The 27,792-nt window shown below is 55.9% G+C and overlaps 6 protein-coding genes and 1 pseudogene across 7 annotated transcripts; all 7 read right to left on the reverse strand.

Annotated features, from left to right (window-relative positions):
• Positions 1-694: 694 nt before the first annotated feature.
• Positions 695-2,935, reverse strand: LINJ_36_7080 (putative beta-adaptin; the record flags this gene model as incomplete). The annotated part of the gene is made up of 1 exon (XM_001469349.1): positions 695-2,935. One exon carries the CDS (start codon positions 2,933-2,935, stop codon positions 695-697), a length of 2,241 nt encoding a protein of 746 aa, XP_001469386.1.
• Positions 2,936-12,446: 9,511 nt separating this feature from the next.
• On the reverse strand, positions 12,447-13,325 carry LINJ_36_7090 (putative nuclear lim interactor-interacting factor; the record flags this gene model as incomplete). Its single annotated transcript, XM_001469350.1, has 1 exon — positions 12,447-13,325. The coding sequence occupies one exon, from the start codon at positions 13,323-13,325 to the stop codon at positions 12,447-12,449; it is 879 nt and encodes a 292-aa protein (XP_001469387.1).
• A 3,500-nt stretch (positions 13,326-16,825) lies between these two features.
• Positions 16,826-18,208, reverse strand: LINJ_36_7100 (annotated as a pseudogene). The gene is given in 2 exon segments: positions 16,826-17,899; positions 17,902-18,208. Coding segments are annotated over 2 exon segments (1,381 nt in total).
• A 592-nt stretch (positions 18,209-18,800) lies between these two features.
• On the reverse strand, positions 18,801-20,396 carry LINJ_36_7110 (putative ATPase; the record flags this gene model as incomplete). Its single annotated transcript, XM_001469351.1, has 1 exon — positions 18,801-20,396. One exon carries the CDS (start codon positions 20,394-20,396, stop codon positions 18,801-18,803), a length of 1,596 nt encoding a protein of 531 aa, XP_001469388.1.
• A 994-nt stretch (positions 20,397-21,390) lies between these two features.
• LINJ_36_7120 (CG1104 protein-like protein) lies at positions 21,391-23,604 on the reverse strand (the record flags this gene model as incomplete). The annotated part of the gene is made up of 1 exon (XM_001469352.1): positions 21,391-23,604. The coding sequence occupies one exon, from the start codon at positions 23,602-23,604 to the stop codon at positions 21,391-21,393; it is 2,214 nt and encodes a 737-aa protein (XP_001469389.1).
• A 675-nt stretch (positions 23,605-24,279) lies between these two features.
• Positions 24,280-24,759, reverse strand: LINJ_36_7130 (conserved hypothetical protein; the record flags this gene model as incomplete). The annotated part of the gene is made up of 1 exon (XM_001469353.1): positions 24,280-24,759. One exon carries the CDS (start codon positions 24,757-24,759, stop codon positions 24,280-24,282), a length of 480 nt encoding a protein of 159 aa, XP_001469390.1.
• A 743-nt stretch (positions 24,760-25,502) lies between these two features.
• Positions 25,503-26,576, reverse strand: LINJ_36_7140 (conserved hypothetical protein; the record flags this gene model as incomplete). Its single annotated transcript, XM_001469354.1, has 1 exon — positions 25,503-26,576. One exon carries the CDS (start codon positions 26,574-26,576, stop codon positions 25,503-25,505), a length of 1,074 nt encoding a protein of 357 aa, XP_001469391.1.
• Positions 26,577-27,792: the final 1,216 nt, after the last annotated feature.

A 27,792-nucleotide genomic window follows, 5' to 3' on the forward strand; every position in this document is an offset into this window, starting at 1 on the left:
CTATCCTAGGCATGGCACAAGCGTGCCCACGACCGCAGCTCGCTGCGACGCAGCGCCATCCACGGCATCAACGCCGGCATATCAGCACCGCTGAATCGCTCTCACCTCCACCCCCACGCCGTGGGGGTACTTTTGAGCCTGTCACCACCACATGCAGCTGTGCGTTCGCGGGGACATACGGGGGGAGGGGGAGGGGATCTGCAGGGCTGGCCCACAGATGAGGCGCTGGACCCTGAGATGCTGCGCACCGAGGTGTGCCCGTCATCAGGGCATGCTACAACCGTCAAATGGACAAGAAGAAGCACAACCGATAAACACACGGAGCCCTTGAGTACACAACGAGAAACAAAAAGATAAAAGAGGAAAGCGAAGAACAAAACGACAGCGGCCACAGCCAACGCATCATCTGCATCCTAATAGGAGAGGAAGGGAAGGGGTAGGGGGGCTGAGAAAGGCAGCGTGTCGGAGGGGAGGTTGGGTGAAAAGCAGTATCTGTTGGATCTCGGGCAGGCCGAGGACGGCAGAGGGAGTGCTAAGGATTGGAGAATGAGAAGGGCTCGAAGGCGCGAAACGCGCCTAAGCACACAGTACACTCAGCATATAGCATATTCACTCAACCCGGCACACACGGCCCTCCACTCTGCGTACATAGCGGACGACTTCCCTTTGCAACACACTTTTGCACGTGTTCCGCTTAGGAAAAGAGATCATTCAGCTGCGTGTCTCTACCGGCGGACTGCGGTGCGGCAGAGATTGGCGCTGGCACTGTTTGACTTCCGCTTCCCATACCGTTTCCGAACAAGTCCTCCATGGCACTCGCTGCGGTTGGCGGTGATGCTGGCGCCTGTGACCCTGACGCGGCCTGAAAGGCTGGCGAGGAGGCCCCGACGGTGGAAGGCGAGGCGCTGAACAGGTCGCCAAAAGGATCTGCATGCTGAGCGCCGTTGCTGCCGCTCGCCACCGGGTGACGCGCCCCGGTCCCATCGCCCAAGAACTCAAATATATCGTACCTTGCCCGTGCAGCATCAGGCGCCGATGCCCCATCCTGGGTGCCCATCGACGGTGTCGCTGGCAGCTTCACCGCATCGTCGTCCTCTGTGTCCTCCTCGTCCAGTTCCACGTCGGCCAGCCCGTAGGGAGGGAGAAACGACTGGTACGGGCGGGCGAACACGATGGCGGCAGTGTTGAGGGACTTCTTTAGGTCCGCCATGGTCATGGCATCGCTGAAGGTGTGGTCGACGTTCACAGGCACCATTTGCCCATGAACCACCTTTTTCATCTGCTCCACAGTGATGCCCTTAGAGAGCAGACGCCAGTACGCAAAGGCGCGGTCACGCACATCGGCGTCGTCACTGTGCGTCGTCACGGTTTCCAGCACGCGATTCAGCTGCGGCTCCATCGTCTGCGGGTCTCGTAGAAACATCTTCACCGCCGCGCTCAGGATCGCGAGCTGCACGCGCTGCTCGTGCTCCATGATGGTGTCGATAAAGCGCTGAATAATGTCCTTGCCGTTTTCGATGAAGTCGCAGTACTCACCCAGCATCCACAGCAACGACACCTTCGCCTCCTCCTCTACGACCTCGTCAGCGCCGTAGTCGGTCACCAGCGCATCCAGCATGAGTAGCTCTGGGTACTTGCGCACAATATCCTTTGCGGCTGTCACCACGTGAGGCAGCAGCTCTGGCCGCCGATCCACTAGCTGCATGAGAAGGTTCGCGCAGTCAGGCGCCATGGAATCTACCTTGATGGCGAGCGAAGCGATGGCACGCACCACCTCGACCACAAACACCATGTCCACCCCCGAGGCGTACTCGGCCAATTCCTTGGCAATCTCTGGCGCCACGGACGGCGTAGCAAGCTTCAACAGGAGGCGCAGCTTCTCCAGCTTAACGAACGGCGGGTCGCTGTAACGTACGTAGAAGGCGTCGAGGTTGGTGCGCAGCAAATTCGGAAAGATGACCAGCAGTGCGTGAATGTTCTTGCAGACAATGTACTGTGTTTCAGCATCGCGCTTCGCCAGCGTTAGGAGGGCGGTGTTGACGCGCACAGTGCAGCGCTCAATCAGCTCCTGCGAGCACCGGCTCGCCAGGTTGGCAACTACCTTGATCGCCCCCATCACCACAGCCGGGTTCTGGTGATTCATGCGGGGCAGAACGCGCGTCAGCAGAGTCTCGGCGCTCTCCTTGTCGCTAGGACGCTGGGCCGCCAGTAGGTCAAGGATGTACTGTTGCCCCCATTCATTGCACTCTGGCAGGTGGTAGACGAGTCGATTCACCCATTCGTTGCTACTCTCAATCTTCTCGCTTCCGTAGTCGTTCACCTCGCACACGATTGCTGCGGCGTTGGATGCGACGATTGGGTTGTTGTCGTTAAGCAGCTCCACGAGGTCCTTCTTGAAGTCCTGCTGGTAAAAGAGGTTCATGTCATCGTGAAACAGCTTGCCGAGGCCCATGGCGGCAGTCTTGCGCACGTACGGGTCCGGATCTGCCACGGCACGGCGCAGAGGCTCCAGCGTGTATTCGAGTACCGAGGACACCCGGATGCACATCATCGTCCGCACCGCAAGCGCCCGCACAACGGGAGAGCTGTTCGTGGTATCCTGCAGGAACGTGTTGACGGCTAGCAACGCCTTCTCCGGCTGCAGCCGCGCCGTGCTGAGCACGTACAAATAGACCAACTTCTTGAGCTCCAGATCGGTCGATGGAGCCAGCTTCACGACGTCGACAAAGAGGTAGCTCACGTCGCGCCCCATCGTCATGTTGGCGATGATGCGCTTCACCGCGGCCTTTTTGCGATAGCTGTCGGTGCCGTTGAGGTCATTTTGCAGCTCCGCAGCTTCGCCGCGGCGCGTCTGCGCAAAGTACTTGGATCCCGTCTTTGTTTCCTCCAATTTGCGCTGAATTCTCTCGCGCGCCTTGCGGAGAAAGTTCTCCATCGCGCGCGTTCCTATGATTGAGTGGGGGAGGGAGAGGGTGAGGGGGGTGAAGGGCAGGCGCACGTCGCCTTCGACGGTTCCGCGAACAGGCCTTGAACGAAGGGCACGTGAGCAGGAAACCGAGATTTCGTCTCAGACACCTCCTCGCGGTGCGCAGCGATCCTTAGCCCAGCGCGTCGCTTTCGGTAGCAGCCGTGCTGCCTTGTGTCACACGGACACGGGTGTGGAAAGCCGCCTGAAGAGCGGCAACAAAACAAAAAGAAAAAGGTTTGTGTGAGGGTGTCGGGGGAACGGATGTGTGGGAGGTGTCAGCAGCGGTGGGCGAGTCACGGCAATGTGATGCTGTGTCGACTCGTAGTGTTCCCTTTGCTCGCACCTCCATGCTCCATAGACGTTGATGCAGAAACATGGGAGAAACGGGGGGGAGAGAACGCGAGACGGATGAGATGTGATCAAGGCGGAGGGGAGAGCAGCCCCGAGGGAGAAGGAGAGATGAGACTGATGCGGCACAAAGGTGAGACTGTGCCCCTCTTACGGCCATGCCCACTATCACGTGCCGCCCGCATGGCCACTCCCCAGCAGTGTCCAATGGCGCGCGACTGCCGTGCATACAAAGCATTAACGCAGATACACGCAGAACGGCAAGGCGGGGAGTACACGAGAGGAAAACGCGTCGATAGAGGAGAGCAGGGACCATTCATAAGGCATCACGTGTGTTTTGCTGCATTTTCTGTTTTTGTTTTACTTTTTTGTTGTTGTCAAGCACTCCTGTTCCTGAACCAAACGAAAAGACATGTCGATAATCACAAGCACAAAAAAGAACAAGAGGCGTTGTAAAAAAAAAGGTCGACGCCGGCATCGCCGTTGCGTCTTGGTAGAGAGAGGGCGACGACCGAAAGGGGAAGAGAGAAGAGCTGAGGAAGAAAAACGAGCGAGAGTACATTTTGTGCAGCTACACGCGCACGTGCTTCTCTGATCAGCACCATCTCGAAGGGCCCAGTATGGATGCGTGTGCGAAGGCGTGTGCACGTTCGTGCACATGCTGTTCGTTCTTGCCTTTGGGATGCATAAAACTCGCAGAGCACCCATGAGTCAGCACATGTGCGTAAGGCTGTAATAGCGACACTGAGAGAGCGGAGAAAGAGAGATCAGGGCACCAAACAACACACATATATAAAAAGGCAAAGAAGAGCGAGTGTGCATGGCAACGGAAACCCCTACGCACGCACACGCGCACACAAGTACGAATACACATGGGAAGGCAGAAAGCTAGAAGGAAAAAAAGCGCTGAGAAAAGACATAAAAGTGTGTGTGGCGGGCAGAGCACGCAGTTTCCCCTCGGAAGCCAGGCGACGGGCACGCGTGGGCGCAGCGGCATTCTTCGACTCAGTCAGCCGCTCACTCACCCCCATCAGAACAAGAGTGAATAAGACAGGGCGAACCAAGGGAAAGCCGAAGGTGACGCATTATGGCGACCGCGCGGCAAGTGCCATTGCACGCTCTTCCCTCTTTGCTTCACGCCTCGCCATGATGTGCGTTTGACCAGCACAGAGATACAGGCAAGTCTACAAGCATGCCAGCAGAACACAACGTGACTGTGAGTGAGCCCGATGGCCGTCTGTTGTGGGATGGAGTCCGGCTTGAGAGTGGGGCGTCAGCACACAAACACAGAGATAAAGCCGCAGACACACGCAAACATAGGCGCACCTAGATATGTGTGTCTGTGTGTGCAGTCCCCGCGTACTTGAATCATTACAGTCACACAAGGAAGACGAGACGAAGTAAGCGAAGAGGAGAAGAAACGGCGCCGGGAAGGGCGCTGGCCAACAAAGAAGCAAAAAAGGCAAATTTGTACGTTGAGAAAGAGACAGGGAGAGACGCCAACACACAACGGGAATAAAAAAAGAAGAGGGTGAGTATCGTGAAGGCCGGCGGGGCAACAATCCGTCGTCTTTGCATGCATATCGTCAGTCAGTTTGCGGTCACCTTGTCGACAGCAGAAGAAAACGAGCACACGAGCGGTGATACGGTGAAGTAAGCCGCCGGAAAGGGAAAAGGGGGACGTGCTTGGAGATGAGAGCAGCGGCAACTAGATTCCTCACTGCCAAACACCGACCTCACCTCCAAATGACCTGTCTCATCGTCGCCATCTCTTCGCTTATCCCAGCGACGTCCTCCCGAGCGCTGTGTTATTCGTTCCACTAGCCACGCTACCCTTTTTCTTTTCTCTTGCCCGAGGGGTGGGAAAGGGGGTGAGGTGTGCGCGGCAGCTCTCCCACAGAGCTGCAAACAAAAACAAACAAGGGAAACGAGAAAACCAAAAGGCTACAGGAAAGCGCAATGCCCAAGTCCGTTCAGCACGCGCCAAAAAAAAAAAAGAACATGCCCACACACGCGGAAAACAGAGAGTGAGAGCCAACGCGCAACCGCGACGAGAAAACAAAAAAGAAGGGCACGTAAAGACGGCATAAACAAAAAAAAACGAAGACCGTACCAAAGTCGATAGTTGACTCCCTTTGCGCTCGGTGCTCCATCTGCTCTCGTAGTTGCGCGAGCAACTCGTCCGAGACACGTTCGCGGCAGCGTGACGCAAGCAGATGCCTTGGAGGAAGAAGAGAACGGAGAAGACATCGCTGAGCAAGAAACAGGAACGAGGGAGGAAGGATCGTGAAGCGAATAAAACGAAAGAAAATTCAAGCACTAAGCAGCAGATGCGGCAGATCGTGGCGTTGACAGCGAACCGACGGGATGGCAAAAAAGAGCTCAGCCACTACAATCCCAAACAAAAGAAGTCCACAGTGCACCGCGCCACCACACACAAAACAAAAGGCACGTGACATGCTGCTCAAGTGCGCGTGAAACGGAAAGGGGGAAAAAGCAGATAAACCACAGGAGAGCGTGAAAAAAGGGAAAGGTAAATCTGAAGGGCGCACAGAAGGAGCACACGAGTGGAATAACTTGCGCGTCGTCCGGAAGCGAGGCGGAGCGCCATAACGGTTTGTTCACAGAAAAACAAGGACTAAACGCGATGAAAACAAAGTCGATCCGCCGCATCCATCACCGGCACCAGAGCAGCAGATGCACATAAAAAAAAAAAACAGAACATCCACAGAATAGAGACAAGAGAACAAGAGTCAGCCACAAGCGAGAAACCATTGAACACGAAACACTGCGAGGCCACAGGGTGAATAGAAGGAGAAAAAAGAAAAAAAGCAGACGAAGGCGAGGGGTGAAGGGAGAAAGGCGCACTAACCGATGGGTGGTGCACAAGTACACGCGTGCAACATCGCAAACAAAAACACGGACAACAACAGTGCCAAAACGCAAGGAGGCCCGCACAGCCACACAGACGGGGCACCTCGCAAACAAAAAGCCTCACAAGAGAAGAAAGGAGAGAAGATAATTGAGAAGCAACCACGTCAGTGGAGGAGAGGCGATGAACGGGAGACGACAACAGCAATAAAAGACAGGCGGTATGCCGAAAGAGTGCACAAATCTATGAAGACGAGAGAAATAAGAGTACGGCAATCATCCGTGCACGCGTGTGCATACAAGGCTAAGTCAAGCCCGGCCACCGTTTTCCCTCTTTTTCCGCGAAAAAGAAGGCAAGCGTCCGTGGACAAAAATAAGAGAGATAAAACAAACAAATGCCGTCGCGCACCACAAGAGGATTCACCGGTGTGTGCCTGCTTTATCCTCGTATAGGTACGGCGGCCTGTGCGGCAGCCACGCACTCTTCCATCACGAACGACGAGAGACACAAAGCAAAAAAAAAAACTAGTACAGCAAGACAAGAAATGGATAAGATACGGAAGAGCATTTCAGGGCCCTGTACCTGGGCAAGAGCTCGGCTATCCACGGCGGTCACCGCCTCCACAGGCCACCACTGGAGCACGTGACAAGTCCTGCATCGGCTCTGATAAGTCAAAGCAGGTGCGAAGAAGAAAACAGAGCCGACGACAGAGACCAAAAGCAAGCATAAGGCAAAGAGAAGAGCGAATGGTGTCGAAAACAAGTCTTTCCCCCCACCACCAGCAGCGTTGCCCAGGACGAGAGCCCACCACCCATCCCTGCTAGACCAGGAGACGCACACGAGTATCGATGACACGTCGAGGCGCTTTGGGGGAACGAAAAGGAAAAAAAAGGCCGACGAGAGGTAAAGGTGCGCTAGGGTATAGAAGAGAGCGAAGAAGACGAGTGGTGGTCACGTGTGTGTGTGATGGCTGGCGGAAAGATCGTGGCCATGAGCACTCCGAGCGACCTTTGGCGAAGCGAAGACCAAGAGAGGAAAGAGAAAAAAAAGTATGAAGTCAGCGTGTGCACTGCGCAGGAGCCCCTTCCTAACTGGGCTTTCGCTGTAAACGACCGAGAGGCATCTCAGCGCGGATCTGTGAGCTAGACCTGAAGAGGAAGAGGAAAACGTAGGTGGAGCTGGGATCGAGAAAGGGGTGGGAGAGGCGAGGAACGAAGCCCTTTCCGCGCCAATACAGACCAAAAACGCGAGAGCGGTGAAAGCTAGAAACGTAAAACGCTACGAGGAAAAAGAAAAAATAGAGAAAGTTGTTACATTGCGCATTGAGCAGGGCGGAAGACAGACTAGCACGAGCACGAGAAAAAGGAAAGGGGTGGAAGGAAAACGAACAAAAAAACACGCTGATGGATCAAAATGAAGCCGAGATAGAAGGGGGGCGGTCAAATAGAAAGAGGGGCTTTACCGGATACAAGTAGCCAGAACTCTTCAGGTGCGTTTTCCCTGCAAATGGCGTATGGCTTGCTGTGCTCCCAGCTTGAGCTCTGTTTCTGCGTTGAAATCCTACACGTCTGCGGGTCGTTGTCGTCACCGGCCCCACCCCACCCCCACAGACGGTACGCATAACCATAAAAGAGGAAGGGGGTGGGGGGTGGAAAGAATGATGGCATTCGCGTCGCACCACCACCACCCCTCCAAAGAAGTTGTTCCGCGCATACACCCTCTACGCACGGCTGCACTGATTCCAACTCTCTCACAGCATCAATCTCCCTATCTCGTCAAGGGCCGCATGCACGCATGAAGGCATAGAGAAAATGTACAGAGACGAAGAACACCAACATGTCTGCATCCTGTGTTAGTGAACATGCGTCAACGCACGGACGAGCTCACACCTACGGCTGCACGCACAAGAGAACCGTACAGGAAAAGAAAAACAAAACGAAAGAGGGGCAATGGAATCACATAACAGCATCAGAAGGAAGAAAAGCGGTCGTGCACTGGAGGTTCGAGCTGGTTGGCGGCACGTACTCCGTCACCTTCAAATGCAACTTACAAAAATGAAAGGCGACAAAAAGAAAAGCACGTGAGCCGGGAATGAAAACCGTGAAAAGAACGAGAAGAAGATGCCCACATTTTCGAATTTTTCTCTTGTGTAGCGTAGTTTTTCTTGACACACGGAGCAGCAACGCAATGAGATGTAGGGAGAGCGAGAGAGGAAGAAGGCTGTGGTTGCTGTGAAACACGCTGGACCGTTTTCAGAGTCGACACTCAACGCGAGTTCAAACTGAAGGCAGAGGAAGGAAGGGAGTACAAGCCGAATGAGGCGAGAGAACGGGAGGCTCAGAGCGCGCGGATAAGCCAAGTTGGCGCCATTAACGAACACCAAGCGCAGGTACCGCCTGCTCAAGGAAGAGGGAGTGCCACACCTACATGCTCACAGAGAAAAGGTATAAGTTACAGGGTTAAGTGGCAGTCCTCACAACGACCCTCCGGCTGCTACCTTAAATCCCGTGCTTCACACTCGCGGGGTAGCTGAGTTGACGGAGTGCGAAAGAAAGGGAGAGAAGACGGCATAGCTGTGGTGTAACAGAGAAGATACTGCGCCAAGACGCTGGCATGCGAAGGCGGTATAGGCCCCCAGTGCATAGCCACGACGACGACAGCAGCTACACATGAGGAAGAGATCACGCGTGGCCTTTTCTTTTTTCCTTTTTGTTGCGCATCTCCTCTCACGCTGTCCCTTGTTCAGCTATGCACATCCACATTTCTCTCGCACATCTTCCCCTTCCGCTTTTATTTTTCCTTTCTTTTCCGGATCGATTGGGCAGCTGCAGCCACGCTGTGACGCTGAAGCATCACGCTGTGTTCCCATCGGTGGCACATGTTGAAGCATGTAAAGGTTGGAAAAAAGAAGAGACACACGAAAAGGGAACATTAAAAAGGTAGCGTGAAACGATAATACACGTAAGAGCAAGAAAAGAAAAAGAGGAAAAATTGGAGGTTTGAGGTCTACTACGAAAATGCACAACGATGGCCTGGATCGTACAATGGTGAATGTGAAGGCACACTCACGCAGCAAACAGAGAAAAATAAAGAGCGCACTCCCTTAGAATAGAAAGATGTTGCTTCCAGTTTGGGTGCCTTTCTCATCCTTTCGTGCGCACACCTTCGGAAGTTGAGTGGCGGAGACGAGATTGAAGGGTTCAGCGACGCAAAACCTGTGACTCCGACTCACTGTATCATCTGCTCCCCTGTGTAAAAGCCAACGGATGTACACACTGAGCCTTCTCCCACTTACCTCAGCAACGTTCAAACTAAAAATCAAGCGAAAGCGAGGGCGAGAGAGACAGCAACAACAACAAAAAAAAAACAATACAAAGACACGAAGACACACACAAGACGTACGTCCCACACTATCAAGCACCAGCACTCAGACAGAGAAGACGTGTAGTAAACTCGTAATGGCACATTAGACAACTAAGGAACAGACAACACATACAAAGAGAAAAAAGGGAGATGAAATCGAAACGTAAGAAGTTCCTGCGCGATATATATATATATATATGTAGGAGGGAAGATAGCGAGGAAAGGACGACAGAGAGAGAGAGGAGGAGGTGCACAAGCAAATAACGTCAGTCAAGAACAACACTTCACAGACCCTAAAAAAAAAGAGGACTAAGAGTTCTAGCATCATATGGGAAAGATATGTTAAACAGAACGATGAAAGAAAAGAGAATGATGCAGAGATAGGGAAGAAAAAAGGTGAAAAGACTGTCGTGTAGTGATTTTAGTTGTGTGTGTGTGTGTGTGTGTTTCGCTTGGCAGGTAAGTGTGGGCCTTCTGTTTTCTTTGTTTTTTTTTGGTACATCTCTGAGTTGACGTCGACCTACCTCTTCAGATAAGCTGAAGGAAACACCAAACACACGCGCATATGCAGAGCACGCCTTCAGCCGGCACCGAGTACGAAAGCAGCAAACAAAGGAACACGATGACAGAGAGGAGAAGAGAGACACGATTGTCGGAGAGATAATGGAACACGGAGACAAGCATTGAATAAACACACACACACACAGACGGAGAAGACCGAAAAAAAAGAGAAAAAGGCACGTCATCATCCCATACTTGGCAAACCAAAAAAGGCACTTGATTGAAAGCGGCGCGCTGTACAGCGATCGGGTAGTCGCCTCCGCAGAACCATTAAGCGCTACACGGAGCCTTTCCGATCCCTCTTCTGTCTCTTCTCTCTACATATGTATTAATTTCGTGCTCTTTTCTGTAATGTTCCTACTATAGTGTGTGTGTGTGTGTGTGACGCCTTTGTGTCGTTTCCACGGTAGCGAGAGCGAGCACAGGTGAGCGGGCTGTCGCTGTCATCGCGGTTGTTGTTGCTTGGATGTGTACTCCCGCGGGGCGTGCTCGCCGCCGAGGTAGGAAACGAAATGCACCATGCATTGAAAAGCGAAAGGAAAAGGCGAAGAGAAACATGAAAGAAGCACATGATGTAGCACTCACGCAAATTCATGCGCACAATAAGATAAAAAAGAAAAGCAACACCAAGAGAGAAGACATGAACAGAACAGAGAAAGTGCACGCGTGCGTTGGTCAGTGGTGGGGTGCGGAGGAGGAGAGAGGCCCACACGTGTCGCACGGCACATCTCGCACACGAGCCAATGCACGACCAAGCATTCACGCAAACGAAGAGGGGAAAGAGAAGATACAAAGAATACACGCACACACACACACACAAAAACGGCACAAGACAAAAACAGGAAGCACTTCTTGTTTCTCACTTTTGTGAATTTCCATTTATGACCTCGGTGGAAGATACGTGAAACTATGTGACACTAAGAAGCGAAAGAGAAAAGAAGAGGGAAGATGGTTTGTGCTCTCGTGTGACCTGGTCAGCACTGAAAGGAGAGGGCAGTACACTCGCTGGGTCGCTTGCTTCTTCATGGCAGACGCACCTTTTCCTTCCAGACGCTCCCAGGTACACATGCGCACTCTGGCCGAGCCTTCTCTGTGGAAAGCAAAGACTTCAAAAAAGCAAGAAAAAAGAAAACAGTAAACAAAACTTTCGAAACCTCGGAAGAGGTGTGGAAGTGGCCGTCAGCTCTCTCCGCTAACCTCGCGCACGTCGGACAAGCCGAGCCATTCCATCCCTGTTCTTGTTACACACACACGAAAAAAAAAAGAAAGAGCCTCAAGCTGTTTAGCGCTGGAGCTCAGTGCCTCGTTCTTGATAATTGCCTTCGTCGGTTAACTACAGTCCACTCTGCGCCGCCGCCGCTTCCTGTTACTCCAAAAGCCGCACGGTGTCGCACTGGGCATGCGAGAGCCGCCGCATGCCCCGTTTATTGCACAAGCACACCCACGACCGACAGAGCATTCCGAAAGGGAAGTCTCGCAAAAAAAAAAAATACAGAAGAAAAGTGAAAGGCGCGCGCGTGGAGATCGTCGAAGCTCGTTTGTCTGCGGGACCACTCTTGCCGACACACGCGGAAACCAAATCAGCAAACGCGAACCGCACGCCTACACAGCTAAACAGAAGGTGAGAGAAAATATACCGGTGCACTCGCCACTCTGGTGAATCCGCCAACTCCGTCTGCGTCGCTGAGAGTGTGTGCCGGAGAACAGACCAACAGCGAGGAGTCGTTGCAAGGACGCCACTGTGGGGAGACGGGGACGCATCCCACGGAAAGAAAAACAAAGCCGAAGATACTACTTTTTGCCGGGTGCTTCTTGTTGAAGCGAACAAGAAAAAGGGCAGTGACGGAGACACTGATCTTCCACAATCTCGGAAGCCGGAGGCGAGGGGATGAACAAGGCGGAAGTGGAGAGGCGTAAACGAAAAAAAAAAAAGAAAACTGAGGGCAATCAAAGGGAGAAGAAAACGAGAAAGGCACCAATGCAGCGAAATGAAAGTACGAAGGAACAAACATGCATGAGTGCAACTCGCAAGATACAGTCGTGAAACGGTGCACAGTGCAATCTCGCGACTTCCGAAAGAAGTCAGCCGCGAGGAAACGGCGAGAGGGAGAGGGAGAGAGAGAGAGGGACACTGCGGTTCGTAGTGCGAAAGAGAGAGAGATCGAGAGCATGAAAACGTTGATGGGGTACACGAAGAGCAGCTGCGGCAGCCGGAGGCGCACTCAACAACACACGCTCAAAGACGACGAGCGTGATTGCTGGCTTTTAGTGCTTCGTCACTCCCTTTCTGCACTTGTGAGTGAGCGGCGGGTAGACGTGAGGCTTGGAGTCTCTCTAGTACACCACTCGTTGTTGACAGGCGTGCTTTCGCCTGATGCCCAGTGAACCCGCTGGTCGGATGCGTGACGGCTGTTGCGCAGGGCGAGGGAAAGCGCTGGCCAAATGGTCGCGGTTGATGCGCGGGTATTTCGACACAGTCGAGTACGGCGCAGCACACTCATCCTCGGCGCCGAGTAGGCAGTACGCCTGCATCACGGTGCCCTTGTCCGTCAAGACATTCTGTTGCGCAAGGCGCGGCGTCGTGGCGATGTACTCGGGCACAGTGATTCCATCCTTTTCATGGCGCTCGACGAGGTCCCGCAGCAGAGCTAGCAGCGTATGGAGCGTGTGATCTGCGAGCTCGCCGCCCTCGTAGTCCTCGACAAGCACAGCGTTTCTCTCGTAGCCGCGGCAGCAGTCTGGGGTGTTCTCAACGATGATCGTCGTCTCCAGGTCCCGGCCGAGTAGGCGCAGTTCCTTTGTCGCCGATGTGCCGTTAAACCAGCGGCGGTGTCGGTACACTGTGTGGCAGACGGCGCCGCACGTGTCGATCTGCGCCACGACCGCGTCTGCGTACCGGTGCTTGCTGGAGGTCCATACGATTGTCTCGCAGTGGTCGGCGAGGAAGCGCATCAGCGTCTCGATGCCAGGGCGTACGTAGAGTGGTCCTTGGCGCGCGTAGATGAGCGTCTCATCAAGGTCGAGCACGACGGTCAGGCGATTCTTAATCTCTGTGGGCTTTGGAGGGACAAGGTACTCTCCCGACGCCGTGATGGATGGAGAGCGACGGAACACCTCTGCCGTCTCCGTCACAGACTCCTCGAGGCTTAAAGGGAACGCATCGGGGCAGTAAACTCCCCGAAAGCTGGCACCGCGTCTGCGCTGGCGTGGCATGCAGAAGTGAAGTTCTTGTTTGTCGGCCGTAGGTGTGGAACCTGTCGGAAGGTACCAAAAAGAGAGCGGAAAAAATCCGGAAATGGAAAGAAGTTGCCAAAGACTACAGAAAATAGAGACCGAAGAGGAGGCAACACAAGACACACGTGTGGAAAAAAAAAAGATGAGCTCTGCCTTCTCCCGATTCTTGCTGTGTTGAATGTTGCGACTACTACTATGAATAATAAAACTAGCGAAGTCTCCAGTGCAGCCAGCTGTGTTTTCTTTTCGGTGTTACTGCTGATGCTGTCCGTGTGTGTGTGTGTGTGTGTGTGTTTGAAATTTCAGCTGCTGAGAACGAGAACGTGAACGATATGGTGGAGCACTTGTGATGGTGCACTATACGAAGGCGATAGGGGGGAGAAATAATAATAAAGATGCGGCCCGTGCTCGAGAAAAACCACAATAATACAAGTAGTTTTGTTCGCGGTCGTTTGCTTTTTCTTCGTGTGTGGGCAATGGGGATAAGAGGGAAATCGACTGAGAAGATACACTCTGAACACAGACACACAAACACATGGAACAACTGAAAAAGAAGACTCACGCGAAGGAAGTTCGCCCTGAATACTCCTTTCTAGAGAAGGGAAGAAACAGTGAACAGTCTTCTGGGCTCGGCGGATGGCCCAACAAAGAGAAGAGGGAAATTAGCGACGAAAAGAAAAGCAGCCAGTGAAGTCGCAACAAGCGAAGAAGAAGTAACTCCCCCCCGCAGAGAGGGGACGAGGGAAAGCACAAAAAAGGGGAGAAAAGGAGGTTCTAAAGAAGAAAGACGTACGACAAAACAGCAAGAGCAAGGAAAGAGAAAGAAGGGGGAAAAGAAACAAGGCGGTAAATAGAAAGAGGGAGAGGGGTTGAGGGTCTGGTAACCACCCACACAAACAAACGAAAACACACAACGAGGGATGGTGGGATGAAGAGGGGTACAAACAAGAGAAGAGAGGAAAAAACGAAGAGAGACACACGCACACACGCGCGTGCGCAGTGGGGAGGGGGGAGAACAGACGCACAAATACAGGAATAAAAAGCCAGTATCTGTCTTTGGAGACAACGACAATCTTATGCACCTTTTCCGTTTATGTTTTTTTTTCTTTTTTCAGTGCTTATTTTCTCTCCTGCGAACTTCAAACAACAAACAAGAAGAAGAGATGTGTTGAGCGTCAGCACCGCGAAAAAAAAAAGACGAAGAAAAAGGAGCGAGACGGAGAGAGCGAAAGAAGCGCACGAGAAGCAAATCTCAAAAAAGTCAGCTGGAGGCAGGAGGGAGGGAGAGAGATGGAAATGAAGGTTTCAACGGAGGTGGCACAAGAGAGAGTAAGAGTGTCCGTCGTGGAGTTAGCGCGGATCAAAAACTCGAAAACAGCAACCAGTTGAAATCACGGAAACGAAAACACGCACAAGGAAGAGGACAAAAGAAAATGGGTGCGAAGACACAGAAAAAGAGGCGCGCAACAAAAAGAAGGTCAAAACAAGGATGAGAGAGAGAGCAAAACGCGAAACGCGAAACGCGAAAAAAAAAAGGACTAATGAAGAGTACGAAGAAGAGTCTCCTAACACGTTGGAAAAAAAAAGAAGGGTGGCGTCAGTGAGCGCAAGTGTGTTCTACCCAAAATCACCAACGTCAATCAAAGCAGTTAGTGGGCACCAGCAGGTCTGTTTGTTTACGTGTGTGTGTGTGGGCTCCTCTGTTGATGTTGCACTCCGTGATTGAGTCCTGCAGGGGTGCTTTCCGTCTCTCTTTCGCTTCTCGTTCGGTCTTGTGCTTCTCCCTATCACTCCCCCAGAACGCTTACACGTCTCCGGGCAGCGTAGCGGAGAAGGAACTTTGAGGGCGTCTCCCTTCTTGTTGAGTGGCAACACGCGCACACAGCGATGGAGGGTGAGGTGGATGGGTATACGCAAGTGTGATACAACGACAGAAAGAAGAAGAGTCAGAAAAGCAGGTCTCAAACAGCAAACAAAAATCGTAGAAAAAGCCGAATAGCAAGCTCGCTGTCAATTTTGGTCCCTGAGCGCCCCGTAGAAAAAAAATGCGCTTGCGTGGATGGCGGTCGCGTGCACACGCGTGCAGAGAGGAATGGCGATGATGAGTGCAGAAGGGGGAGGGACAGTTGTAACGGAAAAAACGCGAGAGACGCGACGCACCACGATGGAGGAGCACACAACGCAAGCCACGGTGGTTTCGTCTCCGAAACGAGACACGAACACAGAGATCTCTGTGAAGGCGATGTGCCTTGCTGGAGAGAGCGAGATAGACAGAAGCACAGGTTTGAGAAAGGGAAACACGGATACAGACACGAAAAGATCACCGGAGAAACGAAGAACCGTTGAAGTTAACTGCTTGAGTGCAAGTCGGGTATGTGTGTGCGCAGGTTGGAGCACCGCGTGTGGTGCAGAGCGCGCCCATGTGAGTACGAGCGCATTCAAGTGTGTAGTCGTGAAGAAGTGTTGCAGACACGGGCAGAGGTCGTGCGTCATGCAAAAGCCGGCACGCGCACGTCCAACGCGGCAAACAAAAAAAAAGAAAAAATCCGTTATATCCCCCAGAGAGGAGAGAGGAGAGAGAAAGTAAGGTCGCATGAAAAGGCGGGTATTGGGGGTGAAGCAGGTAGCACCATCCTCATGGGAGTCACGAGAGTGCGGCGACCAACGATGCACTGCTCAACCACACAGCACACCTCACATGACGGCATGCCGCGACAGATCGGAGAGCACGGAGGGATCGAGAAAGAGGAGATAGACGGAGAGAAAAGGACGCCTCGAAGCAGAGACGCAACGCCGCTTTCCGGAAGGCACACCGCCACTCAGCGAGCACGCTCCACGAAGGTCTGAGAGCGGAGGAGGCGTGGTGACGCGTTTTTGCCTGCAGAGTTACGCGCCGTCGCCGGCGCCCGAGCAGTTCAGCGAGGAAGAAAAGCAAAAGAAATAGAAGTCATGGCCACCACATGCACCGCCTATGGCGCGGCCGGTAGCCGAACAAGCATCCCGATCATCGCAAGACGGCCACACACATCCGGGCTCACGCATTCCAACTGGCGCATCCGCCTCTCGCACGGCTGCAGCATTGTACACACGGATACCCACGCCGCCACGCCATCACGACTCCACCGCGCCAGCCGGTCACCAGACGTGCAAGAGTTCCACCGGCGCGAACTCGTGTGATCCGTCACACATTATCCGACGACTGAGTCCCCCAGGCCTCAGCACCCGCACAAGTCACCGACTCTGCGACACACACATCTCTATCCGCGCCTTGAGTGCCACCGTGGAAAGCACACCCATCGTTGGCGGTGGACCGCGCCGCGTACCACACACCGCCCGAGGTCGCAGGGAAGCAGAATGGAAGGGGTGTGATACAAAGATGTTTGCGTCGTGAGACACCAGCGCCGACTTCCCTCACCCTTTTTTTGTCGCTCCCCCCCCCACCCCTTCACTCGCCTATTCCCATTCCCCCTTTTCTCCACAAAAGAGCGAGGGCACCCACACTCCACGAGGTAGTGTCCGAACAGCTCCTGTTGGCGCACCACGAGCAAAAAGCTTGAGTCGGCCTAGCTGAAAATGAGCGCCTCACCCGCCTTCACATCCCGCAGCGCCACGACAGTCAGGGTAACATCGTTCACAGCGGCCTACTGCACGTTGAGCTTCGGCCCACACGAATGGTTGAAGAGCCACCCAACTCGGCGGATGCCCTGTCTACGCGAGCTGCGCAAAAAGTTAGTCACGTCCTTCGCGCTGCTAGTCGGGGAAAACTGCCACCCCCCCCTCCCACTTGGACGCGCCCATCCATCGTCCGCCATCGGCCACACAGTTGACGAGTTCCCGGTGCATCTCGTAAAACACCGGTGGCTACCGTTCCTGCTCATTGAGCAGCACCGCCCCCATGAGGTCCGGCCACCGCCGCGCGTGCGCAAAGGCACGCTCCTCGGAGTCCATGTCTAACAGGTCGCAGAGGAGGTCGAGGCTGGAGGCGCAGAAGGTGTCCGCATTCCGCGCCGGCTGTGTGTATGCAGGCCTCACTGCAGGAACCGGCATCGAGTCGCACTTGCCAGTCGCGAAGGCGGCCGCGTACGCTGCAGCCGCGGCACCGCCTGAGATCTTCGTCGGATTGTCTTCCATGATGTAGTACGTGAAGGAGGTGCTGCTGTGTGTGAATGAGCTGCGCGGACGGCCAAAGGCATGCTAGCGGCAGGCTCCGTGCAGAAGATGAGCACGCGGTGTCTCCGCGCCGATGCACGATCCCACCATCGCGGAATCGCTGCAATTTGCGCCGCCCCGCACCCAGTCCTGCTGCATTCGCTTGGAGTAGCCTATGCGCTGGGACACCTTCATGCGGCCGGCGCAGCTTTCCTGGCGAAACTTCTTCAGAGCGGGTTCACTGTAGTTACCAGAGCGAAAAAAGGAGTCTCGGCAGCCCCGCCCCAACCACAATCAGGGCACTCGTTCCAGTGGCGCTTGCAGACCCGGGTAGAAGAGGGCCAGCGCTGTTTCTTTGTTGTTGTTTTTTTGCGCCGAGTGTTGCGCACCTCCTGCGTGCGCGGCGTCTCCAGCGACTGCAAACAAGCACACACCGGCGCCTCATCCTTAAAGTCGTCCATGCTTTGCGAGCAGCAGAGCACCGTCTCTTCGTGAATGGCACTGCGCATTTCGAAGTCTCGTGTGGCGTACAGTTCGTTGCCCCTGGCCTTATCCGTGATGATTTCCATTCCGGTGTCAGTCACCGAGAGAGCTTCGAAGTCCTCCTTGTAGGTCTGCGAGGGAGCTCTGCATGCCTGTCCAAGTCCGCCATGCTTCCAGCGCTTGTTAGATCCCTACGAGAGGAGAGAAGAAAACACAGGCGAAGAGGTCGTACCCGTGCAATGGGGAGGCTGCATCTGCCGTGGCACGCCACTTCACCCTCCACCGCTGCGCGACGAGAAGAACAACAAACCCACAGCACAGAAGAGTGGCAGGGAATCGAGAAGATACAACATGATGGCTGACAGTGCTGCGGCTGCTCCCACCATGACAGGCGACGGCGAACGTCAAAGGACGCCACCAAACGGCAGACGGCGCATCTGGGAGCCGATGCAGCACGACCACGTACACGTCTACGAGCATCCACATACCTCTCTCGCTCTGCCGGCGTACCTATAGAGATAGGGAGCCCCGGATGTTGCCTAGCTGCCACGAAGGGAAGGTGCGCGGCTGGGCCGCCAAGCATGCCCCAGACAGAAGAAATACGAAAGAGAGCAAGAGGTGGCCGCAGAGACAAGATGATCAATCCCAGGCCCATCACTCACGCGGCGTCGCTAGGCGTGCATGGGTGTGCTATTCCTTTTTGGCATCTGCGCGTCTTCTTTCATTCGCTTTGAGCTGCGCTAAGACACACACACACACACGGGAGGAGAAACGGAGACTCGGTGAAAACGGCGCATAGGTAAGACGGAAACGGTTGGGAGTTCATTCGCACACCTTTCGTTGTATGTCTGGACGGAGCAAAGCAGCAAAATCGAAGTCGGTGACGACGAAGTGACGGTGATCGCGCAGCAGGTACGAGGCCGAGCCCATCTCGTTTAGGCGGCTGCGGATGCGCGCAAAGCTCATGAGCTCCTCCTCATTCCTAAAGTTGTAGGAGGCTGCGTGCCCGCTCCGATCATCCTCGCCCTCGCTGTAAACCTCGGTTCCAAAGCTGCCGCCTGCGGAACAGGTCGCATCACCGCCGCGACCGGAGTCGACGTCCGCCAGGGCCCGCACGTCGCTCGTGGAGTAGGTGGAGTCCATGAGATGCGTCCACGGTACAGAGGAAGTGAAGAGCAGCTTCACGTTGTTCTGGTACATCTCATCCACCAGCACGACGAACTGGTGCGCCGCGTTAGAGCTCACGTTGCCCATCTGCGGCACGTTTGTGACAATGACGGTGTGGAACTGCAGGGCGATGAGTTGGATGTCAGCGGAGGATAGCCCTTCTCGCGCGCCGCAGATGTCGGTAAAGTCGAACACGGCACATCCAGCGCATCGCAGCGGGATCACGACGCTGCGGCCGTGGTGCCACAGTGTGTCCTCCTTGATCCACGCAAGCTCTCCGCCACCAGCCCCGAAAGCATGCTCGACACGCCGCATCAGCCGCTCCACGTTTGCCTTCGTGTTCGGGTGCAAAAAGATAAGCTGGTGGTGCCGCTCCGCAGCCTCCTTCACGCGATAGTCACGGATATCGGCGCAGTGCACAACATTGCAGTGCTGCCGCAGCACAGGAAGGAAAGCGTTAAAGGAAGCGGAAACACGACATAGATCCTCCGGGGGGCGGTTGCTCGTCGTGATTAGGAAGAGTCCTTCACGGAGCGCCTCGCTGAAGAAGGCGGCGAGCAACGCGGCGTGAGCCACATCGAAGGTCTGAAATTCGTCGAAGCACAGGATAGGCGTCTCGTGCAGCACCTCCTGCACAACCACGTTGATGGGACGGACGGCATCCAGCGCCCTCTTCTCTTTCGGCGACACGGCTGACCGGCGCCGCCGCGTCAGCGCCATCTCCGCGCGAAAGAGGCGGTCCTCCAGTTCACTCATGAAAGAGTGCAGGTGGGAACGGCGCTTCGCATACGGGGTAGCGCAGAGGTCAAAGAGGTCCAGTATCATCGTCTTCCCGATTCCCACATCACCCCACAGGTACAGCCCACGTTTTTCCACAACGCCAATATTCTCCGCCTCCAAGAGGCCCAGCGTGCGAGTGACAGAGTCGGGGAATGCCCGCCTCGCCTGCTTCGCGAGGGATGCCCAAATAGACCTCCGAAGTGAGCGCGACGCTTGCACCCAGTGGCCCCTTTCATCGCTCGCTGACATGCAAGGCCGGGTGTACGGCGATACCTTGCCGGCAGCCTCGTCTGCGTAGCACTGGTGAATGAACTGGAGAAGGGATGTGCATGCTTCTGACATATAGCGTTGGCGAGCGTCGGCCGTTATGACACCTTTACGCGCAAGCTGTTCGTACGCCTCAACCACGGTGCGTTTCGTGGAGATGTGGCTCGACCACACGTTCCTTCGGCACCCGCAGCGGCGCAACATGTACCGTCAATAAAGCGGGGGCGGTGCCGAAAGGGAAAAAAAGAAGGCAAAGTTGTGTGTGCAGCGCGCAGCTGTCCGCCTCCCACAAAGGCGCGTGCTCTGGCAATGAAGATGCGCCAACCACACGCACACAACGACAAAACGTGAACGACACAGGAAAACAAAAAATTGAAGTCGCAGTTCGAAAGAAAGACGTGTCTGCCAACACCGGCAGTGCGCGCAGCAGTGGCAGAGGAAAGGAGCTCGATACGAAAGCGCCTCAGAGGCTCAGAGAGAAGCAGCGGTGGTAGCGAGTACTTCGCTTCCCACCTTCTTGCTTTTTTCCCATGCCCCTTTCGTGCCACGGTCGACGAAAAGGGGAGATGGGCTGCACAGGTGTACCGCTTCGCGTACTGTACGTCCGCGCACACGCATGAAACTCAGTAGCGCCTCATGAGGGTGCGGAAACGAGACACCTCCCAACGCTAGTGAACGATGGACGAGGGTGAAGGTGATGTTGACGAGGGGGGAGGTTGCGGCGGCTTGGTGAGTGCAGCGTATTGATGAAGAGAGCACACAACAGAGAAGGGGTTCGACAAAACGAAAACAAAAGCGAGACCAAGAGAGGGAGGAGTATGGAGGAAGGAGAACTACAGTGAGCGAGAGCCGTATCCGCCGGTTGGGCACTCCGCGTACACCTACACGTACGCCGGTGAGTCTCGGCACATCAGCTCTTACGTGGGACCCAGCTGCGAGTGTGGGGCACGGCCCCTTCCACAAGAGGCGCCCTTTGGCGTCGTTGATTTTGCGCGTTGACTCGCCGTCCACGGACAGCGTGAAAAAAAAAAAAAACAGAAGGCATGCACCCGCGCACACGCTCAAGAGATGACCCATCAGAAATCAACCATCACCCTCATCCATCATTCACTAATCGAATAGGCAGAGATGGCGAGGAGGGGAGGCGAGAGAAGGCGGATACCCCGAGCCTTTTCCGGTTTGCTCTTCGCGGTTGCCATCAGCTGAGAGCCAGTGTTGCGGTGCGAAGCTCCTCGAGCGTCGCCGCTTCTGTCTCATCGACGCTGCCGCGTTGCAAGGAGGCCATAACCGCGTCCTTCGCTCTCTCCAAAGCCGCTGGCATTCCCGCTTCCGATTTCAGGCGGCCTACGACGCCAGCGACCGCCTTCCCAGGAACCTCAACGTGGCACCGAAAGCAGTGGTGTACGAGCAGGGTGCACAATGAGGAGAGAAGCTTGCCGTTGGCGGTGGCATCCTCCCTCGAGACAGACGCTGCCTTCACCTCCTGGGCCACAGACTCCTTGATCTTCACATACATATCTCGCTCCACCTTCTTGTTCGGCTGGTGAAACGATGCGACAGCGACGACGCCGGAGCCACTCATCTCGCGCAGGGTGTCGAGGAACGCCCCGACCGATTTGTCTTTGAGGGCGTCAAGAAGAGGTATGAGGCTGTTGCGTCGACTCTCCGAAAAGGTCAGCAGCGCCTTCATGAGCTGGGCTGGCTGGCTCACCTGCTTGAGCGCCGCTGCCACATTCTTGCTCCACTCCGGCATGTCCAGACTCTCGTTCCGGATGACCTGCCTCGCCATCTCATACGCCTCTGTGGACATGACGTGCCGAGCAACGGCCGCAGACGTCGCCCCATCAAGCTGGTCCAGAGCCCACTCCACCCCTTTCGCGGTGACCCAGAGATGGGTCCAGCGCGTTGCGAGCTCCTCCTGCAACGCGCCTCTGAACTGCTTCAACTCTGCCGCCGCATTCTTGGCAGCCGACAGCGCCAGCTGCTGCTCCAACGCCTCCGCCACCCCGCCCCACATATCCACCAACTCCCGGAGAACCTCGCCATACCGGTCTCGCGGCAGCCTCAGCACGGAGGCGATCGTGTCCGCTGCCGCGGTGCTCACGGGCACACTCGACTTTTTGGCGTTTGCCAAGGCGGGGGGAAGGGCCGTCTTGACCTCCTCTTCGGCTGCCGCGGAGAGCAACACGGTGTTGGCGATGAGCGTGGCGCTCTCCAGCCCAGGGTACAGCTCGCGCAGACGCTCCTCTAGCAACGGCCAGTCCTTCTCCATCTCCACAAACAGCGGAAGCTGCTCCACAACGTCCACGGCGAGCGCCTCTCGGTCCACCAGGCTCTGCAAGGCGGGCAGATTGCTGAGGTAGCGATCCGACACGAACCCGTTAGCGAGCGGGTACCCACACAAGGGGTGCTTGGCACTCGCTCGCACTGTCACACGCACTGCTGCCTCCCTGGCCATAGCAGCCGCCCTGCCCCCTTGGCCTTTCCTTCGACCCTTTCGCTGATTGGCCGGCGCCGAGGCGGTCGAGGACGCCATGGCTGTCGCCGCCTGCTCGGCCGCAGCCGCATCAGGTGGGTTGTAGCGCTCGATCAAGTACTGGCGAGGGTTGCTAATCCCCTGTCGCAGTAGCGGGGCGTACTCGACACAGCCGTTCGATGCGTACAAGTTCTCCACCTCCGCCGTGCGCTTCGCCTCGTACACGAGTGGGACATAAATGCTTGATCCCTCAAAGCGGCCAGGGAGCTCGTCGCGGACCGCAGCAACGACTGTGCTCATCAGCGGAGCGAAGAGCTCGTTGCGCTTGTAGAAGGCGTCCAGCCGAACCGGCTCCTCCGCCGCCAGCAGCCCGGCACGCACTACCATGCGCTGTAGCTTCACAAACTGCGTCGTGTAAAGCGACGCATCTTGCATGACGGCGTCGATGCGTCCACGCTCCACTGCTCTGTGGAGCAAGCTCTTTGCAAACAGGGAGCTCAGCTGGTTCATGGAGGCAAACTGCGAGATAGCGAGCGAGCCCTGCTCCTTCAGGAGGTCCCCTGCAGCGAGCACTATCGCGTCCAGATACCCGTCTGTCATCAGCTCACCGCCTTCGAGGGTGAGGATGGGGTTCTCCTCCAACACACTAGGCAGAGCGCGCTCCACCTGGAAGGTGCGAACGCTCAGAAGCCCTGGTAGATCGACGACGTTTAGCCGCCCGCCGTTGGCTAGCACCTCGTCCACGATCTCGCGCTTCAGTTCATCCCAGGTGAGGTACTCCTTGGCGTCTGTGGTGAAGAGGAGATCAATAAGGTTTTTCTTAATTAGCGCATTGGCAATCTCGACAGCGTTGCGCTCAGTGATTTGGTTTGGCACCTGCTCCTTCTGCAGCGACTGGAACCGCTTGACGAGTTCACTCAGCTCCACGTCGTCCATGGTGCCTGCGGCAAAAGCAAAGGACCAGGAAGAGAGTAACGCACCTCGACGCACTGCAGCAGTCGAACGGCGGAGAGAAAAGCGTGAGCGAGAGGAAGGTGAGATTGGAAGGAGATCCGAAGAATGCGCGACGTGGCAAAACGGAAGAGGTCGGCGTTGACCACACATGCAAAGAGCCCCGCAATAGGCAACACTGACGATCGTCAACAGTGAGTCATCATGGGCGCAGACGTAAACCGCAGTAAACCACAAGAGAAAAAAAAAAACTGCAACGAACGCACAGCATCAGACAGTGCCGCAGCGTCTGAACAGGGCGCGCACCAGCACAGTGAGTTCCGGACACAAGACGGGCGTCATTCATCCACCGTCATGCACATGACCCCCCCCGCTCACTTTCTCTCCCGCTGACGTGAATGAGGCTCGCTTGCCACTTGGGCTGCCCGATCCCTCCACGTCACCGCGGTATCTGACGTGGTATTCTTGAAGCATGCACGCCGGACATAATGGCGAGGAAACACCATCGACACAATACGCAAATGTGGCACCAAGACCGATACGCACCCAAGAAAGTAGGCTGCACGTTAGCGGATGATGCTCAGGTAGATGCACACCACGAAAACGCATCCTGGAAAAGACTTTCACACGCTCTGCATGTCTGACGCTGGCTACTCCAGCTCAGCTCCCGATACGCGGGCTAGCTGAGAGGACGTGAGTGCCACGTGCGTACACCTCGCCGCTGCTTTCGTCCTCGAACGAGAAATCTGTAAAGACGATGTTGCCCTCCTGGCGCACGAGTCGCGTCATGCAGTTACACTTTTTGTCCTCGAACACGGCGGATAGGAAGCTGATTTCCAAGCTCACCGATTCCACACACGTCTGCGGCAGATGTGCGCGGACGTGAATCTTTGTGAAGGCGTCTGCCAAGCTGGACAGGGCCCCGCCATGGACAGACTTGACGCTGTTATGACTGCCACGTTTTGCCTTCCACGGGAAAACGAGTGTTCCCTCTCGCCGCTCCTGAATACGCTCTGGAGAAAAGAGGACTGTGCTCAGCAAAGCGGCGCTGTAGTTTCGCGGGTGATCCATGATCTGGTGCGCAGCGGCGGTGGCCTGCTTGACTGTCACTGAGTCGAGCAGGAAGCGAGTTCCCTTCATTGTCAAGGCAGCCACCGTTTTTCCCTCTCGAGTACAAGAAACAGCAAACCACAGCAGCTGCAATGTCGGTGGCTGCTGGTGAAAAGGGAGACGGCGGCTGCCGTGCAGACGACCAGAAGCGAGCACTGGCGAAGAATAAAGCGTCCAGGCACAGATCATGATACACAGTAATGAAAGAGGACACGGCGAAAAAGGATATGCATGTGGATAATAACGCAAAGGACACGAGATCGAGATGCTCCAGCACGTCATGTCTCGCCTTACCGCCCGCTTACCCTGTCAGCGCAGGACACACGGCAGCGCCTTTTTCTTTTCGCCAGCAAGCAGAGAGCGCACGCTGCATGGTCGGAGTGGGCGGATAGGAGGCTAAAAGGCAAAGACGCAGCAAACGCACCGTCCATTCACACGGGCCTTCTGCATCGCTGCCTATAAAAAACGTCAGCTTGCTCACAGACAAAGTAGAGATGTTTCACGTATGTTGTGTGTTGAGGCGAAGCCACCGTGGCAGGCGCTGCATCAACATTTAGGCGCAGGAGCCTCGCAATCGTCCTTGCATCTGCGCAAGAGGACAAACCAGGAAGAACGCGGGACCCGCCCAGCCGCCCACCCACCCCAGCTGCCCTCATTTTGCGACGAGCATCACTCAACCGCATCCTGTGCCCCGCCTTCCGCCACAGGAGCACGCACGCGAGAAGGGCGTCGTGCAATGCCCACCTTTCTTCTGCCTTCTAGTCGCCCGGCCGCTACGACGAGCCCTTCCCCTCGGCGTCGTCGGTGAAGCAAAACTCCAGATCCTGCACAATATCCTCGAAGGTGTGCGCCAACGTCTGCGGGTCTGACAGGCTCACGAGGGACGTTGCCTTGTGAAAGGCACGCACACGCTCACCAGCAAGTATGCGACCAGCCGTGCAGACAGCCGTGTACTCGCTTCGCGGAAGACAGTCAAGGTTTAGGAGCAACGTCGACGTGAGCGGGTCACCACAGACGTCGCTGTGGAGCCGCAGAGCCCGCCATGGCACGACCTCGCCACACCTCCGGCATGTGGTCGCCTGGCTCAGCGCTGTCGTCGCCTTGGAAACAGGCGTAGACGGCGGCACTAAGTGCTCTTTCAGTTCCTCGTAGGACGAGAAGCCCCAGTACGTGGCGCCATACACGACAAAGATCTCCTCAGCAGGGGCTATGTCCCGGATCGCAACAATGAACACACGACCGGAGTGGGAGTCGTACTCCATCAGCTGCGCATTCGCCCTCAGAGGTCCATGGTCGTTGATGAAGGTGGCGAGTGACAGGTGCTCGCCGGTGGCTGTGACACCGTCGATGAACATACCGCTGGAGCGCACTCGCACGACGTACACACCCTTCGCCGCGCTGCTGGCTGCGGAGGTGAGGGTGCGGCCGCGATACTCGCACAGTACGCAGCCTTGCGGAACGCGCCGGCTTGAGCGCAGGAAAAGGCCGAGGCCAGCGTGGGCGCCAATGGAAGACGGCTTCACCTCAAAGAAACGGTGCTCTGCGCCGGCGGGGATGTACCGCACCTCCGAGTCCTCGTCTGTGTGCAGTAGTGTCATGCCCAATCGCTGGTATTCACGACTGATCAGCAGGTTGACGCGGCACGCGAAGCGCATGTTGCGCGTTGTGTAAGAGTCCTTGTCAACCTGGATTAGTTTGCCTTCCTCGACCATTCGCTGGCACGCCGCCTCTAGTAGTGCCTCATGGATTGCGTTATCCAGCAGAAGCGAGATGCTCCGAACAGTGAGCGGTACCCCCAGGCGGACGCACATGTCCCCAATTACACGCGAGACTGCCTCATATAGCATGCATTTATGGCACCGCCTGCGATTCAATAATCCTGCGCACCCGTTGAACGGTGAAGAAAGCGAAAACAGCATACGTTAAGAGTCAGGGGAGGCAACGAGAGCGGAAGAGTTATATATTGTACCTGAAGAACAGTGAAGGGCATCACTTTTTCGTCTGCTTCCAAGTGCCCATTCTGCCACAAAACACGAGCTCCACTCCACGCTACAGCCGCCCTGCCACAGACCCATCGCGTGGTGCCGAGCAGCGCTAGACATGCGGGCGCCCCACACAGCACCCTGCGCCGACGCGGCCACCCGAGCACGGTCTCTGCCTCAGCCCCAAGCCCGCCCACCCACCCCCCAGGTCGCCTCACGGGTCGCTCCCGCTGTGCTGGTCGCCACCTGGCGCACCTCTCTCACTCACTGTCTGGGGGGTAGCTCAGGCTCCCATCACACCAGCGGCCAGTGAGGCGGCCCAAGGAGGTACGTGCGAGCCACGCGGGCACGCTTGCCTTCTATCCTAGGCATGGCACAAGCGTGCCCACGGCCGCAGCTCGCTGCGACGCAGCGCCATCCACGGCATCAACGCCGACATATCACCACCGCTGAATCGCTCTCACCTCCACCCCCACGTCGTGGGGGTACTTTTGAGCCTGCCACCACCACATGCAGCTGTGCATTCGTGGGGACACACGGGGGGAGGGGGAGGGGGTCTGCAGGGCTGACCCACAGATGAGGCGCTGGACCCTGAGATGCTGCGCACCGAGGTGTGCCCCCCCCCCATCATCAGATTTAGGAGGCAGAGAGCATTAGTCGACGCAGGTCCCACCGCCACAATGTGTTTATGTGCCTAAGTGGGTGCGCGTATGGATGCCCACGGCACTGAAGGCCGCCTGCATGCCGTGAGCCGCCGTCCTGCCTGTGTCTGATTAGAAGAAGACCGCAGTGGGTAACTACTAATCCTAGCGTTTTTTTGCTGGTTTCGATGTCACAGCTTTCCGGTGAGGTACTTTCATCATCTCACCATTCGCGATACAAAGTCAGCTGTGAACGCACGCAGACCTCCGCCACCGCGCCGCGTGGCTCAGCACGCGTGTGGGCTTGCGGAGCGTGTGCCGCACACGAGGTGCGAGCCTCAGTATGATCTTCGCGGGCATGTCACCACAAAAACACAAAAGAGCCGAAGGAGAGCCCGACATGCGCGCACGCGTTGTCGTGCACATCCGATCGCGGCCGC

This window comes from Leishmania infantum, chromosome 36 (genome assembly GCF_000002875.2).
Source record: "Leishmania infantum JPCM5 genome chromosome 36".
In the NCBI taxonomy this organism is placed as follows: domain Eukaryota; phylum Euglenozoa; class Kinetoplastea; order Trypanosomatida; family Trypanosomatidae; genus Leishmania; species Leishmania infantum.